This window comes from Leopardus geoffroyi, chromosome B3 (assembly GCF_018350155.1).
Source record: "Leopardus geoffroyi isolate Oge1 chromosome B3, O.geoffroyi_Oge1_pat1.0, whole genome shotgun sequence".
NCBI classification, from domain to species: Eukaryota; Metazoa; Chordata; class Mammalia; order Carnivora; family Felidae; genus Leopardus; species Leopardus geoffroyi.
Genome location: NC_059337.1, coordinates 4,625,958 through 4,643,914, shown reverse-complemented (window position 1 = coordinate 4,643,914; position 17,957 = coordinate 4,625,958). Strand labels below are relative to the sequence as shown.

General features: G+C 50.3%; 1 protein-coding gene across 4 annotated transcripts in view; it reads left to right on the top strand.

The window, feature by feature from the left end:
- The first annotated feature begins 565 nt into the window (after nucleotides 1–565).
- SLC28A1 (solute carrier family 28 member 1) overlaps nucleotides 566–17,957 on the top strand; it is a 50,519-nt gene continuing 33,127 nt past the window's right edge. For 3 of the 4 annotated variants that reach the window (XM_045448648.1, XM_045448649.1, XM_045448646.1), the window contains exons 1-7: nucleotides 566–883; nucleotides 1,206–1,321; nucleotides 2,137–2,248; nucleotides 3,120–3,208; nucleotides 4,402–4,493; nucleotides 8,180–8,363; nucleotides 17,102–17,243. In XM_045448648.1, the coding sequence (XP_045304604.1) occupies nucleotides 2,153–2,248; nucleotides 3,120–3,208; nucleotides 4,402–4,493; nucleotides 8,180–8,363; nucleotides 17,102–17,243 (603 nt within the window). In that variant the 5' untranslated portion in view covers nucleotides 566–883; nucleotides 1,206–1,321; nucleotides 2,137–2,152. Of the gene's footprint in view, nucleotides 929–1,205; nucleotides 1,322–2,136; nucleotides 2,249–3,119; nucleotides 3,209–4,401; nucleotides 4,494–8,179; nucleotides 8,364–17,101; nucleotides 17,244–17,957 lie in introns of all 4 variants that reach the window. The other variant, XM_045448647.1, reaches the window with a different exon arrangement.

The window sequence follows — 17,957 nt, the reverse complement described above, 5'->3', positions numbered from 1 at the left end:
AAGTCAGTGGTGGTTGTCTCCGGGGGGCTCGGCTTAGAGGGGTTTTCAACTCGCTGTGTTCTATTTGTATAATGTTTAAATGTTTCATGAAGCATGTGTAATGCTTTGGTATTCTGACAGACAAAAAAAAAAAAAGATTTTAAAGAGAAGGGAAGCCCCACAGCCTCTATCCATCATCCTCTCCAAACTTCCAGAACAACCAGCGTAGGTAGGTAACCCCACAGCCTGTGTTACCAGGAAATGTTTATGCATCATACGGGGTCCTGTCCTGAGTGCACATTATTAATTATTTTTTTTTTCAACGTTTATTTATTTTTGGGACAGAGAGAGACAGAGCATGAACGGGGGAGGGGCAGAGAGAGAGGGAGACACAGAATCGGAAACAGGCTCCAGGCTCTGAGCCATCCGCCCAGAGCCCGACGCGGGGCTCGAACTCACGGACCGCGAGATCGTGACCTGGCTGAAGTCGGACGCTTCACCGACTGCGCCACCCAGGCGCCCCATATTAATTATTAAAGAGCTGTTGTCCACCCTGTCAGAGTAGTTTAATGTTTAGTTGGAGGACTGAAACACGAAAGTGTTTTGTCCCTTGACTCTGCACACCGATGCTCAGGTGTGGGTTAAAAACAAGAGGAAACTGACTGGAATTTAAATAAAAACTTGACAAAAGAAAAAAAATAAAAGGTAAACTACTTCTATGTTAAAAAGAAGAAGAAGAAGCAACAAAGGGACAAACTGCGGTTTTGCTCTGTTGTCCTGACTACTGAGGCTCCGGCGTGAAACACCTTGGCCACGTGTGACAGCTGTCCCAGTTTCCTTAACCTTCGAACTCGGGAAGAGACGTTGCTGTAATAACTCCTGATTCCGTGAGGGAAGAAGACCGGTAAGATGCAAATCGAAAGCTAACGTGCAGGATCCTAGAGACTGGGTAACCTTGATGGCAGGTGGGAAGGGAGGGCACAGGAGGGGACGGGGAGGGGGTGAGAATACTAAAGGCAGGCTTCCTGGAAGGGGTGGGCTCATCTAGGAGCAGGGGAGAGTAGAGAGAAGGGCATCTTGGACAAGGAAGGCCGATTAAGTTAGAAGGCAGGAGCCTTCTTCCCTGAGAGGGGCTGGGGTCCCTGTCCCGGCCGTGGCCCTCTGGCAAGGGTGCCGGACACAGCTGGGTGGGAGGCGCAACCTACCCCAACTTGGACTCTGCCCAGGAATTTGCACTGAAAGGAGAAGACTGGTCAAAGTGCAAGCGGGTCGAATTCATCTTGTGCCTGTGGAAATACGTGCTTCTGCCCACCCTCGAGAGCGACTTGTTGACCACAAATATGTGAGTAGGAAGGGGGTCCTGCCTCTCTCCGTGCGGCCGCGTGTCTGTGGGTGTGTGTGCACAGGTAGTGGGCGTTCCCGGCCTCCTCCCCTGTGTGTGTGTGTTTCCACCTGTCTCCTCGCTCGTGTGTGCACACGCGTGTATGTGCCTCTGAACGGGTGAGCTTAATCAGGCCGGGGTTTGGAAAGCACCCCCCTAGGGCGCTCCACGGGGGAAGAAACAGGAAACAGGAGTGGGGAGGGATGGGGTTCTTATTCAGAGGACTTAGGCCTATGGACTTCAGCAAAAGAAAGACAAAAAAAAGGACTATATTGGCTCTTAGAATTGAAAACTCCGGTGGCAGGACTGGTTTTAGGTCCAGGTGGATCCAGGGACTAGAAGAGTCCTCAGGAGATTAGTTTCCCATCTTTTGGAGGTGGGAAAGTATAATGCCATGAAAATATCACTCAACGGCACTGGCTTTCATTTGCTGTAGGAGTGACAAAAGCTAGGGCCTCTTTTCAGGAAAACTCCGGGACCAGGCATCTACATGTGTGGTACGTAGTTCCTTCCTTGCCTTCCCTGCGAGGCGGACAGAATTTGCCCTGTGCCTGCCTGGGCCTCCCAGATTTACCAGGCCGTGCATTGGTGAGTGCAGGAAGGGGCGCCTTGCTCTGAGGCAGCCAAGTTCAAGGAGGGTTGAGCTCCGGGATGAGAAAAGCTGTGCCAGGCTCCCCGCTTCCGGCCCTCTCCCATCCTCCCCCCTTCTCCAGGGGCCTCTCCTGGGTCCCGTGCGCCTTCTGCTTTCAGCTGTGGGCCCTGATTTTGTCTTTCAGCCGCGAGGTCCGGCACATGGAGGGCAACAGCCCGAAAGGAAGAGAGTTCATCTCTCTCACACCTGTGGCCAATGGTCTGGAGAACATGGGGGCCGAGCTCTTGGAAAGTCTGGTCTGTCCCCTTCCCCATCCTCGTTTTGGCCTCCTGGTGGGAGGGCCCTTTGTTCGCCTCCTTCCTTCACCCCCTCTACCTCTTTGCTTGAAAAATTAGGGACCCCCCCTGAACGTGTTGGCCTCCTCGACACAGAGCGGCCCCTTTATTTGGCTCAGCAACCGTTTGCTGTGCACCTGTGATGTGCCGGGATAGCCCGCACTAGTCTGAAGGGTCAGGGAAAAAAGGCTCAACCCGGAAGTGACGTTTGAGCTGCGACTTAGAAAATAAGAAGGAGGAACCACATGACTGGAGGAGGGGAGGGGTGGATCTCTGGTGAGGTCTCAGCCTTCACGGGGCTGGCGTTCTTGTCCTTGCTCTGGAACGGCTCGAGGAGAGGCCCTCCACCCAGAACTCTGGAGCCTCCTGTGACCCCCTTTTCCCTCCCAGCCTCCCCCGACAAAGCCCCTGCCCCTTCACCACACTGCACAGCCCCAGGGTGCGCCTTTCACTCTGTGATCTGCAAGAATAACCCCCTGCCCGCCCAAACACGACTGCATAGACCAACGGAGGGCAAATGCGACGAGGTGGTCCCGCCTGGGCCTTCTCCAACCAGCCACAGCTGAGGCTCCGGCGTCCCTTCCCCATGCAGGCCAGGAGGACCCCGAGGGCAGGGCGTATCCAGCACTGAGTCCAGCACCCTGTGGGTGCTCGGTGTGTGGTTTGCGGAACTTAACTAAGTCGCCCTCTAATTATATCCTGGGCAGAAGCCCCGCCCTCCCACCCCAGCCCACTCCCGAGGTGCCCGTGGGCACACTGGCGGCAGCCAGGGTCTCCCTCTTCTCTCACTTGGGGCCGCAGGCACCCTCTGGTCACTCTCTGGTCGCTCTAGGAGGAAGGCCGGACCCCTGGCAACGACTCAAGCCGTGCGGAGGGTGGGGACATCTGGACCGAGGCCAACCCGGAGCCCCTGTCAGGACGGTAGGTGCTCTCCAGGAGGGATGTGCGTTGGCCCGGGGAGGAGGCCACCGTGGGGAGCAGGGACAGGGAAGCTGGGCCCCTGACAACAGAGAAGGGGCTCCCGGAACCTCGGTCGAAGAAAGGAACAAACGTGTTAGCCGACAAGGGAGCTGTGCTGGCCTCTGCCTCGGGGTGAGCCGGGCCAGGGGCGGCCAGCCTGCTCTGAAGCAGCCAGAAGGCAACCGCGTCAGGAGCCCCAATGTGTACAGGGGGTCTGTTCTGACTAAAGCTGGATGGAGGGGGTCCTGAACCAGCCTGACCCCCCCTCTCCACCTCCCCATCTGCCTTCTACCCCAGTCAGTCCCTGGGGCACCTCAGGGGTCCCCGAGGCTTAGTTTGAAAACCCCTAGAGCGGTCCAGTCCCCTTGTTTCCCACGGGGAGGCTGGTGACCCAGAGCTGATGCCCAGGCTCACTGGGGGTCCCCGCTGGCCAGATCCTGAGCCGAGGACGGCAAGGAGAGGAGGGGTGGTGGAGGGGAGGGAGTCCATCTGTCTCTCTGGATGGGAGATTGGGGAAGAGCCTCCCTTAGGGGGGCAGGTGTTGGGGCCAGAGAGGGGGAGAGGCATTCCTTGAAACAGAAGCTCCTACAAGTGTGGCCTGTGGGTCCCCAGAGGCCAAGTGCCAGCCTTTTCTCCAGGGATAGACAAGCGACCAAAAGACCAGGCAAGAATGGCATTGGCACAAGCGGGAAGGTGGGGGGCAGGTGGTGACCGCCGGGCAGGGGGTGGGCTGTGTACACGCTCTCTTGCAGGGGTTGCTGCTGACTCGGAGGGTAAGTCTCCGGGTCCCCGGGGAACAAGGCAGAGCTAGGAGCTCTCCACCCGGCCCCACAGACAGGGGGGACACGGGGACAGGGGAGGGAGGCAGCCATCATGGTTCGTGCATTTCTGCATTTGGTTGGGTTCTTATTCATCATCTCAGTTAAGTCCTTCCCAAGCCCAAGGGCAGAATGGACTCAAGGGCAGTGGTGATGCTGGAAGGCGGGGTGGCCTGAGCCAACCCTTAGTATGTTCTGGGCTGGGGTTGCCCTAGTCCTGTGATGCCGAGGCCAGTGCCCTGGGTGGGGGGGGGGGGGGGTGGGACCCGAGTAGCTTCTACCTGGAACTGTTGATGGTGGGAGTTGACTCGCGGACCCCACTGGCGCTCTCCCCAGGAGGAGCCTGCAGCCTTCTCTGAGGGCCAGACGCTTCTGCCGGGAGCACACACAGCTGTTTCGATGGATCTGCACGGGCCTGCTCTGTACTGGTGAGCCTGGGGCCCAGCCCCCCTGGGAGACCGCCGTTCCCACCCCAGCTACCACCACCCGGGTTTCAGCCACCTCAGCCCCGGCCATCCATGTCCCAGGGCATTCACTTATCCAGTAATCCAACAATCATCTCAGAGCCAGCTCCATGGAGGAAGCTGGGACATCAGAATAAAGTCAGACCAGATCTTCTTCCCAAAGCAGTCTCTGATCAGTAAGGGAGAGGGGAACGATATTTTCACGTAAGGCAGTGAGCCATCTGGGAACACCAAGGAGGGATGGAAGTGATCAGGGAGGACTTCCAGGAGGAGGTGACATTCGGGCCTCACAGGTCGAGCAGGAGGTAGCCAGCTGGATCGGAAGGACAGGACGGAGTGAGAAGGCACTTCTAGGTAGGAACCATGGGAGCAAAGGTGAAACCCGGCATGGTGTGGGCAGGCAGCTCAGGGACTTGAATTTTGCCCTCAAAGCCAGAGAGAGCCATTGAAGGAATTAACAGGCAAGCCTCGAGGCCAGATTCGCACTGTGGAAGCCTGGAAGAGGCAGGCAGGGTGGCAGTACGTGTGTGAGAAGACGAAGGGTAGGGGACGGACAGGGGCGGCTTGGAGTGACCCTCGGGAAGCATCACCAACCAAACTCGGGAGCCGACCGAGTGTGCAGGACAAAGGACACCCTGGAATCTGGGGTGCCTCGGGGCTCTGTTCAGGCAACGGGGTGCATGGTGGTGCCTCCATGGCTAGGGAGCGCGGGAGGAGGAAGGCTTGGAGGGGAGAGGGATGGCCAGTTGTCTGGGACGGGATGCTGGAGGTACGTCTGCCAGGCCATCGAGAAGGGCAGGGGCCTCTCCAGGGACGCCTGGAGAATGAAGTGAGAAGTAGGTCAGTGACAGCATCCTGGGACCAGCCACACTAAGGGAGCTGGCAGAGGAAGGGGCAGAGAGAGCCCGAGGGGGCATGGAGATGGGGGGGGGGGGAGGGGCGGAGACCAGGGAGCACCAGTTCAAGGAGGAGGGAGAGGTGAACAGCAGCATCTCTGTGGTAAGGGGAGCAGCGGAACAGGGACTGAGCGGCATCCCGGGGGATTTAGAGCCAGGGAAGTCACTAGTAACTTAGGGCACGGGTGAAAAGCTGGATTGGAATGGATAGGAGGAGAGGCAGTGTAGACAGCAAGTGTAGACAGCTCTTTGGAAGGATTTTTTATGAGGACAGGTGGGAATATTAACAAGGAGGGTGTGACAGTGTCGAGGAAGGGGTGTGTTTGTGACAGGAGACACTCGGACTGTGTTTGTGAGTGGGGTGGGGAGGTGGTAGAGAGAGGAGGGGAAGGACATGGGGACAGATGGCAGGTGCAGGGGGGGACCCCTAAGCCCAGGGAAGGAGGGTCACCGCAGGTCCTCCTGCAGGTGGGACATGGAGGGGGGTGTAGCTGTGGATGCAGAAGCCCCCCCCCCCCTCCAGGGGGCCAGGCGGGAGAGGACACCGAGAGCCATGACGGCAATGGCCCTGGTCTTCGTGTTCGAAAGCGAAAGCAGGGCTGTAGGCTGAGATGGGCTGGCTCATGATCCCTGCAGCTTCCTTCTAGAGATGTCTGAGACAATGAAGTCTTCCTCTGGCTGGATCTGAGCCTGGGCCTTCTCCGTTCCCCTCGCTTCCACACTCACTCAGACCCACATTGGTTTCGTTTGTAGAAATGATTGAACTCCTCCTAGGAGATGATGAAAATCACTTATCTCATCCTGTCTCTGCCTTTGTGGTGGCTGTCAGTCGGTCAATTATCCTTTACAGTGGCCGCTCTCCATTTCCTCCGTGTTTGCATGGTTTTGATTTCCTCCAGCTCTTTGATAATATTATTGTATCATGTCTTCGGTGGGGCCCTTCACGCGCCTTCCGAGAGTAGGTACGGTAGAGAAAGGAAGCCCACGTTCTCAGCGCTCTGGGCCTGGGCCACAGCTATGGTGTCCCCATGTTAGGTGGGCTTTCTCCATAGGTGCCCAGACAGCCCTGGCCGCTGGCCGCCACGGAGGGCCTTGGTGTTCCCAGTCTCGGAAGAACGGTGTGCCTCTTGCCCACATTTCCGGCCAAGTCACCAGAGGTGCCTGGCCTGGCGGGGGTCCCGTGCCCGTTCTGGTCTCCCACTGCTAATGTAGCCCAGACTCCACTGGAAAACATGGGCTTAGAGTGGGGACGTGCCCAAAAGGAACAGACAAGTCCTGTCACCAGAGGGGTGAACAGATCCTAGAAGAATACAAACAACTCCTAAGACACGTTTCTCCATGCCCTGTCTGGGGGACTCATCTACACCGCCTCCTGTCCTGCACAGTGTGCCAGTCCCCTGAGTCACAGACCCCAAGACACACAGACCTGGGTAGGAATTTTAGCCCAGTTTCCTCCCAGTGTGAATCCTCAGGTGCCCCGTCTCTAAATGGGATCAGCGCAGACCCAGCTGTCGGTGGTTATGAGCAGTAGCCCTGGGAGGCCCAGGAAGGGCCGAGTGCATGCCCCTGGCCCCTGCCTCGGCCTCCCGCGGCCCTATGCACGCGTCCCTGGCGCCCCTGCAGGGCCACACCTGCGTGCCTCTCAGTGACACCCGTGCAGGTCGGAGGCCCAGGCCACGATCGTCTGTGTGAGAGCAAGGTAGCTTCATTTCTCAGAAATCTACTCCAATTTCAACATCCCAACCGAGCAATATGAACCTACCTTCCGTCAGTGTGAAATAGCCCTTCCGCCTTTTCCCCAGGAGGCCCCAGTGGGGCTTGTCTGTCCTCAGGTGTGGACGGACCTGCCCACTCCTGCAACTGCTCCCAGGTTCTCCGTCCTTGCAGGTGGCCATGGAGACGTCCCCGTCTTCAGTCTCCATCGGGGGCCTCTCCTGGACTCCTCTCCCCTCTCTGCTTCCGGGCTACTCAGAGATGACTCCCGCGGCCTTGGCACCTGCCTTGGGGTGCAGAACCTCAGAAGCTTTCCATGATCTGCCTGCCCACACACTGCCCGGGTGCCCCCTCTTTGGAATCTTGCGGCCTCCCCTGGGGCAGGGCTCCTCTGTCCCCAGGCCGGATCCCTTCCCCCTGGGTCCACCAGCGTCCTCCAGCTAGTCCGTCCCCGAAACGTCTGTCTTCCAGCCAGCGTCTTCTAACCAGTCTGGCGGCAGGGTGGGCAGCGTAGGACCTACACTTAGGCATGAGGTTGCAGCTCGCATGTTTTACCCGGTGGAAAATCTCTAAGTCCTTTCCATTCTTCAAGGGCCCTGGCTTCTGAAATTCATGAGCCGGGGAGAGACTTGCCCCCTCTGCTCCCCACGATCACGTCCCTTTCTTGAGGCAGAGCACACACTGGCTTAACTGCACAAGAGGCGAGGAGCAGGCAGGGCAAAGGCGAGTCTAGGAAGAAAATGGCCTGTATTTTCAGAGCAGGATGCTGGACACACGAGCCAACTCCTTCCTGGAGTGACTGATGTGCCCATCTCTGCCCGCCATGGAGCGGAGTGTAGTCTGGGACGCAGCAGACCCTCTGCAGGTGCTCAGAGACGCACGTTGTCTCGTGCCCACCCTAACCCCAACCCTAACCTAACTCAGAGAGGTGGGGCGACTCCCCTGCCCTCTGTGCCCTGGGTGGCGCAAGGTGGAGCTGGAGGGCACGGCGGCAGGCCCTCGTCATCGTCAGTGACCTCTGTCTGTTTCACTCCCACCCAGCGTTCGCTGCCTTCCTGCTGGTCGCCGGCCTCCTGGATTTCCAGAGGGCCCTGGCACTGTTCGTCCTCACCGGTGTGGTCCTCGCCTTCCTGGCCCACAGCCTGCTGAAGAGGCTGCTGGGGCCCAAACTGCTGAGGTGTTTCAAGCCTCTGGGGCATTGCCGCCTGAACGTCTGGTTTGAGAGGTGAGTGAGCTCATGGCCGCCGGCTGACACCTCTGAGTCAGCTCTGGCTCGGCACCAGGCCTGGGTGAACAGGGCCTCAGTCCTGATCTCCCGCAGACAGTTCCTGGGCAATGGCGGACATTCCACCCGTGGGGCCCCGGGCAGGTGTGGCTGGGTGGCTTCAACGGCCGCAGCCCTCTCTGTGATGATTTGCCATTTCCGCCTGGTTCTCTGTCCAGTTATGACAGGTGACTGAGATCAGGAGCTGAGAACAGGACTCGACGGTTTCCAAAATTCAGGGATTCCAGCCCATCCAGAGAGGCAGGGCCTCTATCAGATCCTTTGGGGCATGTGTGAGACAGCTGCTGGGGCCATGCCTGGGGTCAGACTCAGCAGGCAGGATTGGGGGCCGGGTGGCAGTGAATTTAGGTAGCCCCCAGAGGGTTCTCCTGTAGCCAGCCATGTTCCTGGACAGTTTGGGATCTCCTCATTTTCAGACTGGGTTCCTTAGGGTTCTGGAGACCTTGGAGGTGCCGTAGGGCAGGAGGGAGAAATTGGAGATGGAAATATCAGACCTACCTCCCCAAATGCCCATTTCAACCAGGAAACTCTATTTTACCTGTTTTATAAACTAAGGTTTGGGGCGGGGGGAGCTGGAAAAAATGTCTCTATGGCTTAAAAAAAATCTGAAGACCCCCCAATCTATATCAGGACTCCGTTTTGTTGATAAAGTAACTGGTATTCAAAGATCTCCAGTGACTAAGCTATGGAGGTACCACAGACTAATGATTTGAGCCAGCTTATGGATGAACACATTTTTTCATTTTATTTATAAATAAATGTATAGTAATAAATAATCATTATTCTTTATAATAGTATCACTTTAAATAAATTAAATAAAATTTAAAGATGAATAAATTAAATAAAACGTGAGTACAATTTTTTTTTTTAATTTTTTTTTTAACGTTTATTTATTATTTTTGAGACAGAGAGAGACAGAGCATGAACGGGGGAGGGGCAGAGAGAGAGGGAGACACAGAATCGGAAACAGGCTCCAGGCTCCGAGCCATCAGCCCAGAGCCCGACGCGGGGCTCGAACCCACGGACCGCGAGATCGTGACCTGGCTGAAGTCAGACGCTTAACCGACTGCGCCACCCAGGCGCCCCAACAATTTTTAAAATGTATCATTGGGGTACCTGGGTGGCTCAGTTGGTTGAGTGTCCAAGTTCGGCTCAGGTCATGATCTCACGCTTTGTGAGTTTGAGCCCTTCATTGGGCTCTCTGCTGTCAGCACAGAGCCCGCTTCAGATCCTCTGCCCCTTCCCGTGTTATAGTCTCTCTGTCAAAAATAAATAAATCTTAAAGAAATAAAATAAAAAGTTTATCCTTTTTAATAATTAAATTTATAAATAGATTTATAAAAGGATTTATTTTTACAATCATCTATTTGTGACAAATCATTGATACTGGTTTTCCTTTTGAAGTATTGATATAAAATTTCCTTTAGGGGTACCTGGCTGGCTCAGTCAGTAGGGCATGCTACTTGGGGTTGTGAGTTCGAGCCCCATGTTGGGTATAGAGATTACTTAAAAATAAATAAGTAAGTAAATAAATAAATATTTTAAAATACACATTCTTATTGATCAATAATTAGATTAATTAGACTTCATGAAAAGTAAAAACTTGGATTCAAAGGACACCATCAAGGAAGTAAAGAGACAACCCACACTACAGAGGAAAATATTTGCAAATTATGTATCTGATCAGGGATGTGTATCTAGAATTACAACCCAACGATAAAAAGGCAAATAACCCAATTGAAGGCTGGGAAAAAGACTTGAATGGAGATTTCTCCAAAGATATACAAATAGCCAGTAAATACATGAAAACATGCTCCACATCATTAGCCGTCATAAAAATGCAAATAAAAACCGCAATGAGATATCACTTCACATTTACTGGGATGGTAACAAAAAAGACAGGTAATAACAAGCGATGGTCCAGATGTTGAAGCCTTGGAACCCTCATCCACTGCTGATAGAAATGCGAAATACTGTTGCTGCATTAGAAATTAATTAGTTCCTCAAAATACTATACATTCAGTTATCATGTGGGAACTGGAGTTGGCATCCACAGCAATTCCACTCCTAGGTATATGCCTAAGAGAAATGAAAACATATGTCGGTACAAAAACTTGTACACAAATGTTCATGGCAACATTATTTATTTCTCTCTTTTTATTTTTATTTTATTTTGGAGCCGAGAGGAAGAGAGAGTGCAAGCAGGGGAGAGGGGGGAGGTGGGGAGAGAGAATCTTAGGCATGGAGCCTGACGTTGGGGCTCAATCCCATGACCCTGGGATCATGACCTGAGCCAAAATCTGGAGTTGGATGCCCAACCGACTGAGCCACCCAGGCAGCCCGTAACATTGTTTATAATAGCCAAAAGGTGGAAACAACCCAAATGTCCATCAACAGATAAGTGGGTAAGTCAAATATGTATATCCATATAATGGAATATTATTTGGCACAGAAAGGAAAGCTACATACTACAATAATGATGAAGCTTGAAAATATTATACTAAGTGAAAGAAACCAGTCACAAAGGACAACGTATCATAGGATTCCATTTACATGAAATGTCCAAAGTGACAAATCTAAACCTTGACTGAGGTTGGGGGGATGGATGGAAAGATTGGGGGGTGATGGCTAGAGGTGCTAGGTTATTCTCTGGGATGATGAAAATATTCTAAAGTTGATGGTTATAATGGTCATACAACTCTGTGAATATACTGAGGGCCATTAAACTGTGTACTTTAAATGGGCAAATTGGGTGATATATGAATTTTGTTTCAACTTAAAAAATACATGTATTTGATATTGGCTTCCAGTCAAGATGGAATAACAGAGACCATGTTTATCCTTCCACTTGAAACAACTGAAAAACTGGGACAGGTATACATGAAACAATAGCTCTTAAGAAACTCAACATCAGGCACCAGAAGACAGTGATCCTGGAGAAACAGGGAGCAGAGGAGATGAGCCCTATGAGTAAGCCCACACCTTACTGCACAGAGAGAGTTTCCAGGCCACAGTGCAGGGAAAGGGAATGAAGGTGGGCCAGCATATGTTCTGGGTTGAGGATACAGAGCTGGGAATCCAGGGAAGCGAAGGTGGTCAGAGTTGGTAATGCAGAATACCTCTGAAGACAATGGCACAGAGAGAAAGCTCCAGAAATCTACAGAGGGTCTTCCCTGAGAATTTCTTTGAGTTTCGGTCAGTGAATGCATATGAGAAAACTATCCAAGGCCTGGGAAAGACCCATCCACAAGGATTAGAGGAAGAATTCCTGGAAACCACACAGGGCCAGAAATAGTGTTTATTTTCAACAGTCAGAGTGGAAACTTCAGAATTTCACGGGGCATTGTTTACAATACTAAAGATCTTGGGACAGTAGTACAGAAGAATTAACCATAGAATAAACTCTGCTCAGGCTTTCCCTAACAAATCTTAAAAACAAAACTTGAAAGAGTCAAACACAATGTCAGTAAACCATGGCACAACATTAAGTGGAAACATGTAATTGAAGTCTCCAGAGGAAAGAGGGAAGAAAAAAAATACTCGGAGAAATCATGTCCAAAAAATTTCCAATCTGATCAACATTATAAACCCTTAGATCCAAGAAGCTCCACAAATCTTCAGTTCAAGAAATAAGAAATCATAATCAAATTGCTTAACGTCCGACTTCGGCTCAGGTCATGATCTTGCGGTCCGTGAGATCGAGCCCCGTGTCAGGCTCTGTGCTGACAGCTCAGAGCCTGGAGTCTGCTTCAGATTCTGTCTGTCTCTCTCTCTCTCTCTGCCCCTTCCCTGCTCATGCTCTGTCTCTTTTTCTCTCTCTCTCTCAAAAGTAAATAAACATTAAAAAATTTTTCTCAAATTGCTTAAAACTGGTGATAAAAGAAGAAATTCTAAAAACAGCTAGAGCAGAAATATGTGCAAAGATGTGGATGGCAGCAGATTCCTTCTCGAAAGCAATACAAATGCAAGAGCAATGGAACAGTCAAACGACAAATGTGTGTCAATCTAGAATTATTTACCAGTGAAACATCATTCAAAAAAGGAGAAATAGGACTTTTTTTATATATGTAAAAGCTGAGAGAAGTTTTCAGACCTAAAAAAGTAGACCTGCACTACAGGAAATGCTAAAGGAAATTCTTCAAAAAGAAGGAAAATGATATCAGAGGGAAATCTAGATTGACGCAAAAGAGTGAAGAGCATTGAAATGGCAACTACGTAGGTAAAAATAATGGCTATTATTATTTAAATCTCTTTCGAAGGTAGTCAACTTATAAACCAAGAATAAGAATAATGTATTGTGGAGTTTATATGATACGTAGAAGTAAACACCAATAGCACAAGGGCTAGGAGGGAAGAAGTGAAATTCTATTGCTGGGCAGTTTTTATACTGCACGTGAAGTAGTGTACTATGACTTAGGTAGATTGTGATAAGTTAAAGATATCCTATAATGCTAAAGCAACCACTAAAATAACATGACAAGGAGTTATAGCTAACAAGTTAAAAAAGAGAGTGAGAGAGGTAAAAGAGACTCATTTTAAAATAGTCAATCTGCAAGGAGGTAGAAAAATTGGAAAAGGGGACAAAGAACAGATGGCACAAATAGAAAATAAATAGCAAGATGGTAGATGAAACCCTCCTCCCAAACCAGTAATCGCAGTAAATGTACAGGCCAGTATCCCTCATTAATAAGGAGGTAAAAAATTATTCACAAAATTTTGTAAAACCAAGTGTGACAAAATATAAAAGGAATAATACATGAATGAATGGGGTTTATCCCAGGAATCCAAAGTTGGTTTAACACTAAAAAATTATCATAGGTCACATTAATAGATTAAAAAGAAAATAAACATATTATCATGCCAATAGATTCAGAGAAAGCATTTGACATAATTCAGCGTCCATTCCTGATACGAATTCTGAGCAAAGTAGGATTAACAAAATAACAAAAATCTATAGCTGGCATCATACTTAACTGGGAAAGACGGAATGATTTTCCACCGACATCAGGAATATAAGAATGTCCTTTCTCGGCACTTTTATTCAACATTGTACTAGAGGTTCTAGCTTGTGTGATAAGGTAAGAAAAAGAAATGAAAGACATACAGATTGAAAAAGAAGAAGTAAATCTGTCTTTGTTCACAGACAACATCGTCTACACAGAAAATCCTATGGAATCTAGCAAAAAAAGCTAATAGAACTAACAGGTCAGTTTAACAAGGTTGCAGGATACAAGATCAACATACAAAAAAAATCGTATTTTGAGGCGCCAACAATAAACAATAATGAATTAAATTATAAATGCCGTTTAGAATAGCATGAAACGTAAATTACTTAAGGAAAAATCTGAAAAAGACGTGCAGACTTGTACATTGAAACCTACAAAACACTGCTGAGAGAAATCAAAGAAAACTTAAAGAATGGGATAATATACCAGGTTCATGGATCAAAAGACTCAGTATTGTCAGCATATCAGTTCTTCTCAAATTAATCTATAAATTCTTATTAATATCCCAATCAAAATTATCATGGGCTTTTGGGGTAGAAATTGGTAAGGTGATTTAAAAATTCATATAGAAATGCAAAGAACCTAGAATAGCCAAACCAACTGTAAAAAAGACGAATAAGTTTGATGAATTTCTACTATGTGTCTTTAAGACTTACTGTAAAGCTACAGTAATCAAGACAATATGGTATCTGAATCAAAACAGACAAGAGAGACCAAATAGGAATAGAATAGACAGTCCAGAAATAGATCCACATGTATATGGCCAATTGACTCATGACAAGGGTGCTAAAGCAATTCAAAGGAGACATAATCATACTGACAAATTATGCTAAAACCGTGGTATATTCATAGGCAGAAGGAAGAAGAGGAAAAACAAAATAATGACATAATAATCCACGCCTCACAGTACATGGGAAATTAACTGACAACGGGAAATCATAAACCTAAATTGAAAGCCTAAAACTATAAAACGAATATAAGGAGATGTAGGAGAAAATCTTTGTGACCCTTGAGTTGAGTAAATTTCTTAGAAACAAAACCAAAAATCACAATCTATTAAAAATTTTGACAAAGTAGGGGCGCCTGGGTGGCGCAGTCGGTTAAGCGTCCGACTTCAGCCAGGTCACGATCTCGCGGTCCGTGAGTTCGAGGCTCAGAGCCTGGAGCCTGTTTCTGATTCTGTGTCTCCCTCTCTCTCTGCCCCTCCCCTGTTCATGCTCTGTCTCTCTCTGTCCAAAAATAAATACACGCTGAAAAAAAAAAATTTGACAAAGTGAATTTCATCAGAATTAAGAACGCCTCTACAAAAGACATGCTTAAGAGAAGAAAAAAGACAAGGCACGACTCCGAGAAAAGTTTTACAAATCACACATCTGACCAAGGACTTGTATCCAGTATATATTAAGCACTCTCAAAGCTCGATAATAAGAAAAACAACCCAATTTAAGAATGGGCTCAAGATGTGAGCAGACAATTCTTTCAAGAAGATACATAAGTGGTGAATAAGCATATGGAAAGATGCTCAACATCATTAGATGTTGTTGTAGATCATTAGTTATTAGAGAATTGCAAATTAAAATCACAAAGAGGTACTGCTCTATGTCTGTTGGAAATGAATAGAATTCGGAAGATAGACGTTACGAAGTGTTGGCAAAGATATAAGGGAAACGGAACTCCAACATCCTGCTCGGGGGTGTGTAAAATTGTGCAATAATTTTGGGAAATAGTTTGGCAGTCTCCTAAAGACTTAGACTTACCATATGATTCACCCATTCCACTTACCAAAGCATCACCTAAGTAGTATTGACCCAAGGAAAATGAAAGCGTAAATCTGTACAAAGACCTGCACGTAACTATTTGAATGTTCTTAGCAGCTTTGTCTGTCATAGCCAAAGGCTGGAAACCACCGAAATGCCCATCAGCAGGCGAACAGATAAGCCAAGCATGGTCCATCCACACAATGGAATACTGCACAGCAATAAAAAGAGACCAGTTCCTGATAGATGAAAAAATATGGATGAATCTCAAAATAGTTATGTCAAGTGAGAGCAGTCAGATAAAAAAAGGATATGTGCTCTATGATCCCATTTATATAAAATCCTAGAAAATGCCAACTAATCTAGTGACAGAGAACAGATCAGTTGTTGCCTGGGGACGAGGAGGGGGGCCAGGAATTACAGAGGGGCACGAAGAACGTTTTGGGTGTCTTAACTGTGGTGACGGTCTCAAGGTACGTACGTACACACATCAAGACTTACCAAATTGTTCACTTTCAACATCTATTTATTACATGCCAGTCGTACCTCTATAAAGGCATTAAGAAACAAATGACAACAGAAACCCAACCCAAAACATGCACTGACTTTTTTTTAAATTAAATTAAATTTATTTTATTTTAAGTGGTCTCCACACCCAATGTAGGGCTTGAACTCGCGACCCTGAGATGAAGAGCTGCACGCTCTGCTGAAGGAGCCAGCCAGGTGCCCCTGCGCTTAAGGTTTTATAAAGTTTTATAAAGAGAAATAGTAAGTAAGTAAGGCAAATGGCACAGAGACAGGCAGAAACTGTGCAGCGGACCGGTGGTGTTAGCTGCTTAGAAACACGGGCAGAAGTGAGCAGTGAACTCTGGGCTTGGCCTGTGTGAGTTCTGGTCCTGGGTCCACCCCTCACCAGTGGTCGTGCACAGAGCTAGTGAAGAGAATAAACTTCTGCCGGGTGCCTGGCTTAAAGTCTCAAATCTGCTACTTGTTAGCTGGGTGGCCGTGGGCAAGTCATTTCACCTTGCTGTGCCTCAGTTTCTTCGTGTGTACAATGAGGGCGGGGACGGTATGTCTCCCAGCACTGGGTGTAGTTCCTGGCGCATAATAGGTGCTCAGTGAACATTCGCTGTTATTAGTAGGACCAGGTGAGTCAGTGACTGGGTCGGCGGTGGACCTCGAACACCCAAGGCCCAGACCCTCCCCCCCACCAGGTGAGCCAACTCCAGCCCCAGGGAGGGAAGCTGTAAATGTTGCTCCCAGGGGTGCCTGGGTGGCTCAGTCGGTTAAGCGTCCGATTTCAGCTCAGGTCATGATCTCGCGGTTGCTGGGTTCGAGCCCCACGTCAGGCTTGGTGCTGACAGCTCAGAGCCTGGAACCCGTTTCGGATTCTGTGTCTCCCTCTCTCCCTGCCCCTCCCCCACTCATGCTCTGTCTCTTTCTCTCTTGAAAATGAATGAACATTAAAAAATAAATAAATAAAAAACAAATCGTCGCTTCCCAGCCTTGGTCCCAGGAGCTCGGCTCACCTGCCCAGACTGACATTACTGCTTCTGGGAAGCAGAGCCCTGGGCCCCACAGGCCCCACCTCACCCTGGCAAGGTCAGAGGCTGGGCTGAGCATCGCTGCGTCTGTGAGAATCCCTGCCCTTGATGGAGCCACGTGCTCGGCACCGTGCAAAGCTCAGCACACACATTCTCTTCTTTAGTCCTCCTGGCAACCAGGAGAAGCGTGGGGCTTCGGCTTCATTTGCCCAATGAGGACGCCAGACCCAGAGAGGCTAGGTGGTCCGTGTGAGGTCACACAGCTCTCTCCTCCCCCCAGCCCTGAGCACCCTTCCCCTGGAGCCCTGGGTGCCCTTGTGTAGCGGTGGGGGAGACGCTGAGGGTGATGGCTTTCTGCCTCTCCCCCGCAGGACTCTGGCCCTCGCTGCTTTCCTGGGCCTGGTCTCGTGGCTGGTTCTGGACACCTCCCAGCGACCCGAGCAGCTAGTGTCCTTTGCAGGAATCTGCGTGTTCATCTGCCTCCTCTTCGCCTGCTCAAAGCATCACCGCACAGTGAGTCCTCAGTCGTCAGGCCCAGAGTGCGCCGCAGCCCCTTCCCTCCCTGCCTCCCGAAACCAGGATCCCTCCCCGCTTCACGGTGTGGCCGACATCTCCCCGCAGGCTCCAGCCAGGCCTCCCAGAGATCCTCAGGCACCTGCATTCGAAGGTCACCGCTGGGGAGTCCTTAAATGCGGAGAGGCAGAAGCAGTCCTCTGTCGGGGGTGGGGGCGTCCAGGGAGCGGGGGGTCAGGGCAGCTGGGAGCCCTGCCTGGGGAGGAGAGATGGGGGGAGGTCCAGGCAGACAGAGGCTACACTGACACTGGAATCGGAGACCACAGCCACCCGGTGAGGACCGGGACCGAGCGCTATGGCCTGCTCGAGGCGGCTCGAGTCTTGCAATGGGTCCTTAGACCGTGCCCCACCCCTGCCCACCGCCCCAGGCCCATTACTGCCAAGAGTGTGGCCTATTCTTTTTTTTTTTTTTTTTTAATATTTTTTTTTTTCAACGTTTATTTTTGGGACAGAGAGAGACAGAGCATGAACAGGGGAGGGGCAGAGAGAGAGGGAGACACAGAATCGGAAACAGGCTCCAGGCTCTGAGCCATCAGCCCAGAGCCCGACGCGGGGCTCGAACTCACGGACCGCGAGATCGTGACCTGGCTGAAGTCGGACGCCCAACCGACTGCGCCACCCAGGCGCCCCGAGTGTGGCTTATTCTGACCACAG